A 12,989-nucleotide genomic window follows, 5' to 3' on the forward strand; every position below is an offset into this window, starting at 1 on the left:
TGAGCTGTGCCTGGAGGGGGCAAGATGAAATAGGAGGAAGAGGAAGCTCTCTGCACACTCTCACAGGACCTGGGCTAGGACTGGGGTCTGGGGGTTCCTGGAACTCAGCAGAAAATCCTACTCGGCGGGTGGGTTGGGGGAGGCACTGCGGAGTGGTGGGGGGCGGCCCGAGGGGCTGGGAGAGGGTCCAGCCCACGCTGCACCTGGGCTGGGACTGGTCCCGCTGGCGCAGGGTAGCAGGAAGCTCTCCGCACACTTACCGGACCTGGGCTAGGACTGGGTCTGCTGAGTTGGTTTCTCCTAAAGAATACAATGAGACATTCTTATTTTGCAGGTTGAGGGATGGGAGCATCATTTAAATATAAAGTAGAGTAAATATAAGAAAATGAATGAAGAAACAGTATGTCATAGTTAGTTTACTTGCATTGCTGAGACAAAATATCCAGTGCCCAAACTAAAGATGGAAAAGTTTATTTAGCTAACAGTTTGTGGAGGTTTCAGTACATACTCAGCTGGATCCAAGGCAGGGTGGCATGGCACAGGGACAACTAGAGGCAGACAACAACAAATGCAACAAGAACAGAAAATGAGGGGGGCAAGCATCTTTTCCTCCAATATATTGTATGCAGACTACCTTTCTTTGGATGGGTGTAGCACCTACACCACCTCCATACCTTATTCTTCCACAAGTTCAGGATGTTTACAAAGTGAGAACCCTGGTCCCCTGCTGAATTACATAGATAAACTTCTAAAGTTCTGAAGTTAACACAATTAATTAATCATTATAATGTCCTAGAGTGTAAACAGCCACCCAAGGGCATCTCCTCTATGCTCTAGGATGTAGAACTGCTGAGTTATTTAGTTAAGCTTCTAAAGTTCTCAAACTGACATGGTATATCAACCGTTGCATAGATATGCTAGGCTCTAATAGCAGGAGAAGGGATGAGAACATGAAAAAGGAAATGCTACCAGAGCATTTTTACTGAGAAAACTGGAATGGGACAGAAAAAGCATTCCAGAAATGGGACAATAAAATGAATACATGAGTAGTGAGGACGCTTACAGAAGATCACAATTAGCCACATATGGCAGGAGTCGTTATGACAAGCATGTGTTGTGCAAAGGCAATTTGACCACTTTCCAGGTGCATATCCATTCTGTGTCAGAGGGGCTGGGGATATGGCTCAGTGGAATAAGCACTTCCCTGGCAAGCATAAGGGATTGAGTTCAATCCCTGATTCCACAAAAAAAAAAAAAAAATATTATATGTCAGGTAAAACCATGCTGTTATTGGTTTGGGTAAATGTCTCCCAAGGCTGATGTGTTAAAGGATTGTTGATTAGCTGGTGTTCCTATTGGGACATTGTGAAATCTCTAAAATAGGGGGTGGGATAGAAAGAGAAAGTTAGGTCACCGGTAGCATGCCCTTGGAGGGAATACCCTAATGTTTCCCTCATTCTCACATGCCGGTCACCATAAGATGAGCAAATTCATCCTCTACACATTCTCTTCATGACATATTTACTGATAAACTGTACATCATGATAAGCCTCAGCTCAGGCTCAAAATAAACAGGGAACAATCCAGCATGGATTTAAGCCTCCACACTTCTGAAGAAAAATAAACCTCTTCTTGGTAAAAGGTGACTGCTTCAGGTATTTTGTTACAATAACAGAAAGATGTCTAACACAAACACCACTTGGGTCATAGTTTCAGATGAAGGCAAGTATAGGTACAAATCACTAGAAACCCAACTTGTTATGTTTTGACCATATATACGTAGCTACTCTGTCTCTAAAATATTACAACAGCTAGTATCACAAGGCTTTAAATCCTGTCTTCAACCCCCAGCACTATGAAAAGGATCCAAAGAAGTACCAAAAATGGTAGAGAAATCAGAGGCAAAAGAGCTGGAAACCATCAGAGGAAAGGGAAGATTATCACAATTTATCTTTAACAAAACAGAGAAAGACTTCAATCAAGGACAAAGAATTGTAAGAGATGGATATACAATGGAATAGTATTGAGCTATAAAGAAAAATTAAATCATGTCATTTGCCAAAAAATGAATGGAACTTGAGCTTGTAATGCTCAATGAAAGAAGCCAGACCAACAAAGTCAAATATTGCATGGTTTCCCTTGTATAAGAAACCTAAATTATAAATAAGTGAGTATAATAAAGGAGAGATAGTAAAAAATAAGAAGGAGGATGGGAGATATGGAAGGAGATGGGGCAGGGAGCAAGGAAAGGAGAAAGGGGTAATGCATTGAAAATGATCAAGATAAGTTACATACATTTAACCTGTTCTTCAAAGTGAGCATCATTATTATGTATTACAAAACAGAGAATGAAGAAGAAGACAAAGAACCACAGTAACAGCTCTGAAAGGTAGGGGAAGGGTGAGAAGGCAGGACTGGCAGAGAGAGCAGCAGAGCTGTGAAGGAAGGCCAACAAAGTCTGAGCTAGCTGACCAGAGAGTGCTGGGATCAGTGGCTCCACAATGGCTGTGCCTTACTCAATTACTGGCTGTGGGCTGCAGGAAAGGAGTGACCTCTGGTGAAGCAGTTCTGCAGCTGAGGCTGATGCTGATGGAGCTGGCCAGCAAACCTTTCCTGCAAGGGGAATCTTGATAGCACAGGTCCAAGTCAAACCCACTGGGGAAGAATGGGAGAAGTTCAGGCACAGATAAAATATGAATGAAAGTCCAGGAAGCCCTGAGATCTCTACCCTCATTGTGATGTTTGACTTTATGTTTGGAGAAGTTTTATAGGTATTTTTTATTCCATAATATTTGTGAAATGTAATTTGTCATATGGAGGAAGGAGCAAAGACTCTGGAAACAGAAAGGACTGATGGAGTCACCATCCTGAGTGTACCTTTCACTATCTGTGATCTTGCCTAAGTTGCTTCACATTTCTGAATAAAGGCATAATCTGGTTAGTAGTACAGACAAGAAACCCAGTAAATTCAATAAAAGCCATTATCCTGGTGAGACTATTCATTATGACTTTTGATGCCATGCATACTTTAGATTGGGCACAGGGGTAACAGCAGTCTATAATCTAGCAACATCTTGTTGAAATAAGTCAAGGTATAGGTAAGTTCAATCAAGCAAACACCTAACTACTACATCAAGAACTTTTCAGGAAATAGTACTGGCTTCTCAAAAATATTAAATTTTTTAATATTTTAAAAATATTATGTTCAGGAAATAATACTAGCTTGTTTCTTTTTCCAATGGTTTTAGCCAGCTTTCCCATAGCTGGACACAACACCCAACACCCACGATTTCTAGGATGATAATTCGGTTCATGTTCCAAGGGGATTCCATCTACAGCCAGCTGATCATGAGGCAGAAACATCATAGTATAAGGTCATGGTGGGACAAGGCTTAGTTCATAACAGCTGGGAAACAGAGCAGGGGAAGAGTACTTAAAGTGCCAGGGACCAGATATAATTGCCAAGTTTATACCATACCCACCGAAGCTCATTCACAAGTGTGTTCCACCAATTCCTGGGGAGGCTTCCAAGCCACTCAAGCTGACACAATGAAACTTAACCTCCACAACCACTGTCAGTATGAGTACTAGAATAAAAGGAAGAATAAGATGTGGAAATATTCTGGAACAGTCCTAGGCCAAATTTTTTTGTGCTTTTTACTAGGAGAGACAATGGAGAAACCTATTTTGAATGTAGAGAAAGACCAACATTGAGCACTCACTACTCTATGACACAGGGCACCCGAGGGCAGAATGACAGGGCTTCTGGTTGGATAGGCCACATTTCCCAGTGATATTCATTGTTTCAAACGGAGACAGACTCTTTCAATAAACTTTAGCTCATTGTTTCCTCCATAACTGGACAGTGAGAAAACATTTTAAGATGCTTATTCTGAACAGGCACGCCAGCACCGTATTACGATTGTCCAAATGTTCAGTTGTACAGGAGGCAAAAAAATCACATTTCGGCTTGCTATAGACTGAAAAGTTCCCAGTGTTAAGCTGTTGTTGGAAAATCATTAACATTTCTGTCTTGCAACTTTTCCTCATTTCAGAAAGCCATTCTGATCACTAGCATGGAAATTTAGGACACAGAGAAGACTCGGTCCAAAAATGATTCTAGGATTCTCATTTCAATGGTCTACTATTTGAGTAACAACCCCAAAATGAAGTATCTTAAAATAAAAATTTTGAATCTTCACGTCAGGAATTTGGAATGAATAAAGCAGCAAGGGTGACTTTTTGCTGCCCGTAAAATCTTTAGGCTTGCGGCTGAAATGGGTGGGATCTGGCTGGGGTAGCCTAGCTGGAATCACATGTCTGGAGCCTCTACGCTTGCCATCACCCATGTTCCTTCATTCCTTTTCCCCCTCTTCATGACCATGATGGGATTCCTCCCAACATGGGGCTCAGTTCTGATTTCTGATATTGTGGCTGGCTTTCCCCAGAAAGAAAGTAGAGCTGCCAAGCCTCTTAAAGCCTAAGGCCAGAACTGGCACTGGATCACTCCTGCCATATTTTGCGGTAAAAGCAAGCTTGAAGTCCAGCATGTTTTCAAGGGGAAGGGAAAGAGATATTAGCATGCGGCTAGGAGAACTTAGTGGTTGCTATTCCAGTTACTACTTCTACATAGCTTATTTCCCTAAAACTTAGCACCTGTCTTAATCAGCTTGCATTACTACAATTAAACATGTGAGACAGATAACTCCATAAAGAGTAAAGGCTTATTTTGCTCAGGTTTGGAGGCTGAAAGTCCAAACAGCATGACGCAGGCTCAGGCTCTGCTGAGGGACCCACAATGGATGGCAAGATCGCAATGACAGGGCATGTGTCAAGGAAAGCATTCACATAATCAGAAGTCAGCCCCTTCCTAGGTGCAGCATACCTACCATGAGGTAAGGCCCCGATAGTTCTACCACTTCCCAACAGCTGCACCCACTTTCCCAAGGCTTTAATCTTAAGGTACAATTGGGAAATACTGTGACTACATTCAAATTTTAACCACAGCTAAAATTATTTAAATTTTATCATGGGTTTGTGGGTCAGAAATTCAAGCAGGACTCCAATGAGTAAGATATCCATGAGGAGGGGGTCTTTCTTGAGGCTACAGTCTTTTAGTCATTTGACTGATTGCATATCCAAGATGGATGTTTTACTTGGAGGGCAAGCAGTGCTGGCCTGTTGCCTGAAAACCTGTCTAGAATTGGCAACTTGGGGCCAGGAAATGGATCAGTAGAATAAGCGTTTGTCCGGCAAGCACAAGGGCCTGAGTTCAATCCCTGGTTCCACCAAAAAAAAAAAAAAAAAAAAAAAAAAGAGAGAGAGAAAAAGAAGAAGAATTGGCAACTGGAGACCCTGTATTTGAGCTCTCCAGTAATGGAGGCCTCAATGTGGACAAATTTCAAAATGGCAACTGTTTTCAGAGATCCAACAGGAAATGGGCCCCCCAAAACACCAAGCAGAATTCTCATAGCCTTTCCCAACCTAGTCTAAAAGAAATAGAGCATCCTTTTCATCCTACACCATAGGCTAAAGAAGTTATATGCCCAGCCAGCACCAAAGCGAGTGGCCCATTCTCTATGACCATCTTTGGAGATTATCTTCCCCAGTTTGTATGTTGCTATAGTCCACCAAGTCACATGAAATCATTTTTTGGAGGGGTAGTGAGATTTGTTTTTTCAATTTATTGAGAAAGAAATAGCAATGAGACAGTTTCAAAACAGGTTAGCAGGACAGCTACAATAATTAACACATGGCATATTGTTGTCTTTGTAGTAGTTATTCATAGTACAAGATGTAGACATGCTATCCTGTCTATGTGCACCTATGTTTATAGCAGCACAATTTGTGATAGCTAAATGTTGGAAGCAACCAAACGCCCTTCACCTGAGGAATGGATGAAAAAGATGTGATGTTTTTATACAATGGAGTATTACTCAGCTATAAAGAATGATAAACTCAAAGCCTTCATATATAAGTGGATGCAAGTTGAAGATATGCTCATAAGTGAAATAAACCAGACCCATGTGTGTAAATATCATGTAGTTTTTCTAGTGTAAGAACTCAAAAGAAGAAAAAAAATTGAAAGGTATAACACAACAGAATGGAAAGTGTGAACTTAAGGATTAAACAACAAAGAGAGGACAAGGAGAAAAACCTTTTTATATACAAGATGTTTAAGGCAGTTGTCCTGAGAATCTCCATCTGAAGTTGTTATAGAAAGCAACTTCAAATCATGATGTTGATGAACAAGGCAGGGTTTGAAGCAGAAGCAAATACAGTTCATAGCTCTAGCGTTTGAATCTGAGGGTTCAAACCGTTGAAACTTGAGGTTAAAAATGCAGTGATTTCTAGCTCTTAGGTCTCAAGTACCTCAGGAGGAAATGTGGCTTGTGTTATTCTGCCTCCTTTTGAACCATCTTTCTGTTGTAAAGTGTTTTCACAAATAAAAAACACATTTTGCCCAGTAAGAAGCAGTCTTGTTACTAAAACACCTAATTTGGTGGTGTCTGGTGGCAGGGTCTCTACTTTCAGGCAGTCCCAACACTGCCAGGAAAAAGCCTAAGGGTATGTACCCCTCATTCCAACACCCATCCCCACCTCAGGTTCTCTCACAGACAATGAAACCCTGTGGCTTCTTGCCCAGAAACATTGCTCAGACCTGCTGGAGCATAAACAGACCTGGAATGCAGAGGCTGGTGTCCTGAGCTATTTGGTGGCTCTCGGGAAACACTGGGGTGATGATAGGGGTGAGAGGCTTGAGATTTTTCAGGACCTTTTAGGTTTTAGTACCAAAGGCTCAAGAATATGTCCTTGAGTCCATAGAACACCTCAGCCCCCTTTAGAGGACTGACCATGCCACTTTTTTTTTCAGAATATTGCTTTTGTTCCAGAATTCAGTTACTTCCTTTCATGGTTACTTTTCTCTTGTTGAGACAAAATACCTGATGCCCAAACTTAAGGAAGGAAAGGTCTATTTAATTCACAGGTTTTGGAGGTTTAAGTCCATAATCAGCTGGCACCAAGGCAAAGTGGTATGGTAGAGGGGCAAGCCACCAGGGCACCAGTTCAGTGTTGCAAAAGACAGCAAAATCAGTAAGAGCAAAAGGAGAGTTTCCTGCTTTATGTTGTGAATTGGCTATCAGCCCACACCTTCTCCATGCCCTGCTATTCCATAAGCTCAGGATGTTTACAAAGTAAGGACCCTGGATCCCTGCTGAATCATTTAGTTGAACTTTTAAACTTTCCAACTTGACACAAGGAACAACATCGTAGAGCTGTAAGGGCATGTCCTTTTCACCCTAGGATATAGAAAATGCTCAGTTAGTTAAGAGTAAAGAGTCCTCAAATTGACACAATGTATCAACCATAACACTTCTCTACATGTTTAATCAGGTCTATGGAGTTCTCTCTCAGGTGAAGTGCAGTGAAGTGACCAGCTACTGTTAATTGCTAGGCTGAAAACTGAGGATCTTTTCTTATCAGTGGGGATAAGGGACACGATACTGGGTGGAGAAAAGGAAATGCTACAAGCTAAGCCTGGGCTTCAGTGAGATGATTCCAAAATGAACCCCACTGGTGCTGGTTCAGCCCCTAACCACCTTCACACAGATGTCAAATCCTCTTCCAGCTAACCTTTCCACATTATTGCGGGGGGAATACCGCGTAGCTTGGAGGAATGACACTGGAGCGTGCCCTTCTTGGAAGCAGTGTTAACAATATTTACTGTTCATTTTACACACATTGTGGGGCTTCAAAGAGGAAAAAAACTCTAATTCCCTTCACAAAGCAGGTCCTCCACGACCTTCCTAGCAGGATCTTCATTTGCTTTGTTTAGCTAGGATTGCTTGTCTTTGCAGCTGAATAGTCAAAATCCTTGGTCTCTCGCATAAATGCATGAAAAACACCATTGATGTGGTTCCATATGAGCACAAGCAACTGTAGCGTTCTCATATGAGAGGGTCCACTTCTTGTGTGTGTGTGTGTGTAATTTCTTTTAAAAATTATTTATTTATTTGTGTGTGTGTGTGTGTGTGTGTGTGTGTATAATTTAGAAAGACTTAAGAGTTTGGGACTGACAGTTCCAGTAAAAGTGTGTCTCCCATTCTCTTTAAGAGCTTGATAGATGGGAGTGCTGAAAGACGCTGTGGTATAATAGTAGCACACTGGTTTTAGAGACAAATATACGTGGTTTCCTACCATGGCTCACCTTGTCAGTTATTCAGCCTTTGCCAATGACCAACTGTATGATCTTTTCAAAGACTATCTCACTTCTCCAAGCCTTGGTTTTTTTCATTTATAAAATGGAAATAACAACATCAGCATTTACTAGGACTGCTGTGAAGATGAAACAATATAATGGTTTAGAGTATTTATAACACTGCTTGGTACAGGTTAGTCCCTAAATATAAGTTATTGAGGAATTCTGTTTCTTTCCCTCTTGCCCTTTCCTCTCAATCCTCCAGGTTTCCACCCCTGTTCAGTTCCCACCACTTGTAGAGAAATTCCTCCCTTCCCAGTCTACTAATATTAATTAATGGTCTAAACTTGGATTGGATAATTACATTGTGTCATCAAGCCCCAGCTTATTAGATATTATTTACAAGAAAAACAGGCCTCCAGTTCCTCCCAGACTGAGGATGGAAACTGAAAATCAAGTTTAAAGGGTTGCTGACCTTTAGACCCTGGCTGGCGGCAGGGGCAGCCCACACTCCTGGTCCTGAAAGCCACAGCAGGCTCTTGTAATTGAGTTACTTCCTGGGATTCAGTAGGACTAATCCATCTATATGATTTCCTCGCCTGGTGTAATGCCATTAAGGAAACTGAATTAAGGAGTGCGTAGGGTTGAGTGGGACAAAGAGGAAAGAATTTTTTTTTTATGGGACTCACTAGCACACCTCTGTGGCCAGGCTGAAGCTTATAGTCTGATCTTCTAGGAGCCACCTCATTACCTAAACAGAACACAAGACCCTGCTGGCCCCTGTCTAAGGGTAGGGTCATCAGGGAAAGTGTTTCCTAGGATTCTTCAGGTGCTGATTCCTAACTACCCTGCCACCCCTTCCTTACCCTTCCCCGAAATTCTGAGCAGTTTTCCTTCCACTTTCAATCTTCAGGGATCTTCCCTGGGTTTTGTCCCAAGTGTGTTCCAGGTGACTTGTAGATCATGCATCCTCCTCTCCAGCACTTTAATACCCAGTCCCACCTCACTCCATTGGCCTGGCGTTGACTAACCTAAGCAGTAAGGGAGTCTTAGCTTCTAGTTTGTCAACCACGGACCAGCCCTCGGGGGAGGAGCCAGCGTGTGTGGTTGGGAGGCGCCTTTCGGTGTGGTCAGTCAGTTTTACCCTCTACAGTGGAGATGCACAGGTCCCAGCGCGAGCCCTTTCTCCCAGAATTGGGCTTCCCAAGTTGGATGACTGGCCTCTGGCTTAGTTACCTACTTTCGGATCGAGATTCCATTCCTTTGGCAGGCAGTTACCAAACAGCAAAGTCCCCAAAGTGTAGGTGGCATTAGCGACCAGGGTAGCGCAGCGGGAACCAGTGCTGGGAGCAGAGTGAATAATCATAAAGCGGCAAAGGAGAGTGCTGGGCTTTGACCCCCGCAGCCCTTAACGAGATTCTGCTCTTTCATAGCCCGCCAGCCGGGCCTGTCCGAAGGAACCTCAGTGACTCCTGGCTGACACGCTCGCGCTCTGTCCGCTAGACTCGCCAGGCTTTTGCCACCCCGCGGCTGACGTCGGCGCGCCCCTGTCGAGCTCTCCTTTTACTACAGCCGGCAGGCGGCTCTGTGGGGCCCCGCCCCCGCCGGCCCCCGCCCCCCCTCCTGCCCACACCTTGTGGTTTATATAGAAGGCGCAGCGGTGCTGATTCGCGCGGCTCCCTGGGACCCGAGAGTTCTTTGGACGGACGGCGCGAGCTACGGAGCCGGCGAGCTCCGAGGGGGTGTGGGTGTAGGGAGAGAGAGAGAGAGCAGGTAAGGGTCACTGTTTCCTGCTCTTCCCGTCGCGAGCAACTCGAGCCCCCCTTTTGGCAAAAGAATAGGAACCCGAAAATGGATTAAACAGAGAGAAAGACAGAGGCGACGTTCCCCTTCCCCTTCTGATAGCCCGCGGGCGAGAAGCTGCGCGGCTCTGCAGTGTAACAGGCTCGCACGCTGCCCATCACATGTTCAAACACTTCCCTTTCGGGAAGGCTCGTTATTTTTAAGTGAATATTTTCGTCTTTGTTTTCATTTAAAAAAAAAAAGAAAACCTTCCTTGCGGTTTTATTTTGGTTGACTTGGCAGCCCGCAGCAGATTGGAGAGGCGGGGAGAGCAGCCCGCCAGTGCGCGGGCAGCCCACCCAGGCAACTCCCGGCGCGGCCCGCGCGGAGCCGGGGGAGGCCGGCGGCGAAGCCCGGGAGTCCCGGCCGCGCCTCTAGGCGCCCCGAGGGCTCAGAGCGCGGTTCTCCGCGGGCTGGCAAGAGCGGCAGGCACGGAGGCAGCGCCGCACCGCTTTGTCTCTGCACTTCTTGAGCGCGGCGAGCGGCTCCTCCCGCGGCCGGCCGCTCGGGTTTTAGGCGGCGGCAGCGGCAGCGGCAGTGGCTACGGCTCCTCCTTTACCCCTCTCCTTTCCTCCCCACTCTCTAGCAGGCAGCGGCGGCGGCGCCAGCGGTGGGGAAAAGCGGAATCCGCCCCGAGCCACACCGAGGAGAGCTCGCCATCGCTACTTGCCGCCCTAAGCGCTCTCCCAAGTCCAGCCCTCTCGGCGAGGACTTCCGTCTTCTGGGAGAACCTCGTCAAGCAAACTGGGATCTATGAGTGGAAAGGTGACCAAGCCCAAAGAGGAGAAAGATGCTTCCAAGGGTAAGTCTCACGGCGAGTTCGCCTGCTTCCCTTAGCTTGGTTTCCCTCGTCCCCTTGCGTGTGCATCGCCCTCCAGCGCCTCCCTACCTCTCCTGGAGCCTAAGCTGCCCACGACCTCTGCGACCCCAGGCAAGAAAGGGGAGGGTCTGGGCTCGCGGGGGAGTCTGGGTTTGCACCACTTTCCTTCCTGCTTCGCGGGATTGTTGCCCCTCAAGTGCCTCCAGCCTCCTCCACTACACCTCTGGACGCGTAGTGGTGGCGCTGCGGGCAGACGAAGCTGCGGCAGCCAGAGCGCCAGGAACCTCCGTCCGCCTGTCAGTGAGAATACATGTGTGTGCGTGTGCTCGAGTGTGCATATGCGTGCGGGGAGAGTGCAATATGGTGACATACTCAGGAATCTGCCCCACTCTCAGAACCCAAGCTCGAGCCCACCTTCAACCCCTTCTCCCCACCCCCAATGCAAACAAAGAGCCTGGCCGAGACGCAGAACCCCTCCCCCCACACTCCTTTCCCTCTCACACCCCTACTCCCCAACTCCCCACTCATCCCACGCCCCCAGAAAAGGCTGGAGCTTGCACCCTTCGACATGCCGCGTGCGAAAGTGAGCAGTCAGGGTTCCCAGGCGCTGCCTGCGCTGCGCCTCAGCAGCGCAGCCTCGCCAAGCCTTGAGAGAACAAAGGCTGTTGTCCCCCAGTCACTACTGCCCAGTGGGAGTGCGCCTCCCTCCGGGGGGGTCAGCCCTCTTCCTCAGCTGGGGTTCAGCCACCAGACCCAGGACTGCGTGCTGCGGGTCCCCTAGAGCTTGCATCTCAGCCTGGGACCTCCCACTGGCGAGTTGTGGAGGCGCAGCTGAGCGGGGCTCGGGCTTCGGAGAACTCCAGCAAAGGAAGGCACCCCCCCCCCAACACACACACCTGCCCACCATCCCTGGCCAAGGTCTTGCAAGGACCAGGTTAATTCCGAAATGAGAACAGGAAACCACACTCCTGGAGAACAAGGTGGTGGGAGAGCAGCAAAACAGGCGTATGAAGAGCAGGCAGATGACATAGGTGCAAGTGTCCGGAAAGGACACGAAGCATATACTGGGGTGGGCTTCAGTGGCCCTGAGGGCCCCGTGCTCACCAAACTGAAGGGAGCCATGCAGAGTCAGTGCTGCAGAAGTGGCTTTGCAGCAGGGGTGCCCCAGCTTTATTTTATGGGGTCCCTCATGCTCCCTACTTCCTTGGTCCCCCTTCTGTCTTACTCCTTTCCCCATTCATTTGTTTGCTTCTCCTGCTTCTTGTCTCTCCCCATCTCTTAGAGTTTTCTTTCCGGGGAGATTCTAGGGCAGCACCAGCCCTCCCCCTCGCAAAGTTGTCAAAGTCTTCAGCTGGGCCTTTATCCTTGTTTCTAAATGGAGCCCTTTCTTTTCTAACTAGGCAAAGGGGTTGAGGAAAGGCTCTGGAAGTTTGTGGAGGGTTAGAAACCTTGTCTAAAGATCAGTGCTGTCCCTGGTTTGGCTCCAGGCTAGTGTTAGAGCCCACTAAACCCTCAGACCAGACTCACTGGCTGTTTGAGGACGAATAATTGAAGCCCAGCAGCTTTTGAAAGTAGAACTGCTGCTATATGTTTTCTGATTGTGAAGATTTTCAAATGCACCTTCTTGTGAGAAAGACAAATGACTTTAGGGTGTTAAGAGATTTTTGTTTGTTCATAGTTATGTTGTTATGTAGAGCTGGGAATGGGACTCAGGGCCTCCCAGAGCTATTAGAACTGAGCCCCTGGTAAGAGGTTGTGCATTCCACTGATGGCCCAGAAGGAGGAATGCAATTGAAGAGGGTAGCACCTAATTGATACAAGCAAGTCTTTCCCCTGCTGAACCTGAGTGCCTCAAGTTTTGTTTTGTTTTGTTTCTGGAACTTCATCTTGTTTCCTGAATTCCATCAGGTGGTTATTTAAGGTTTTACTTCAGACTACTTTTGAAGTATCCTGAGGCCAGATTCATTCACAGAAAATGATTTACTGGTTTAAGAATACAATTTGCAGTTGTCAAGAATGGAGTAACAACTCTGGAAATACTAGGACAGGTTTCTGTAACTCAATAATGAAAATTTTGACTCGGCGTGTGTCATGACACTTTCTTACACTGCCTTGGCATACTTGAAA

General features: G+C 46.3%; 1 protein-coding gene across 3 annotated transcripts in view; it reads left to right on the forward strand.

The window, feature by feature from the left end:
* Positions 1-12,989, forward strand: part of Fgf13 (fibroblast growth factor 13) — a 675,218-nt gene that overhangs the window by 22,094 nt on the left and 640,135 nt on the right. For 2 of the 3 annotated variants that reach the window (XM_012516517.2, XM_023699091.1), the window contains exons 1-2: positions 9,885-9,973; positions 10,629-10,844. In XM_012516517.2, coding sequence (XP_012371971.1) covers positions 10,796-10,844 — 49 coding nt within the window. In that variant the 5' untranslated portion in view covers positions 9,885-9,973; positions 10,629-10,795. Of the gene's footprint in view, positions 1-9,884; positions 9,974-10,628; positions 10,845-12,989 lie in introns of those variants that run through there. The other variant, XM_023699090.1, reaches the window with a different exon arrangement.

Source organism: Octodon degus, unplaced genomic scaffold (genome assembly GCF_000260255.1).
Source record: "Octodon degus isolate 3935 unplaced genomic scaffold, OctDeg1.0 scaffold00110, whole genome shotgun sequence".
Taxonomy (NCBI): Eukaryota; Metazoa; Chordata; class Mammalia; order Rodentia; family Octodontidae; genus Octodon; species Octodon degus.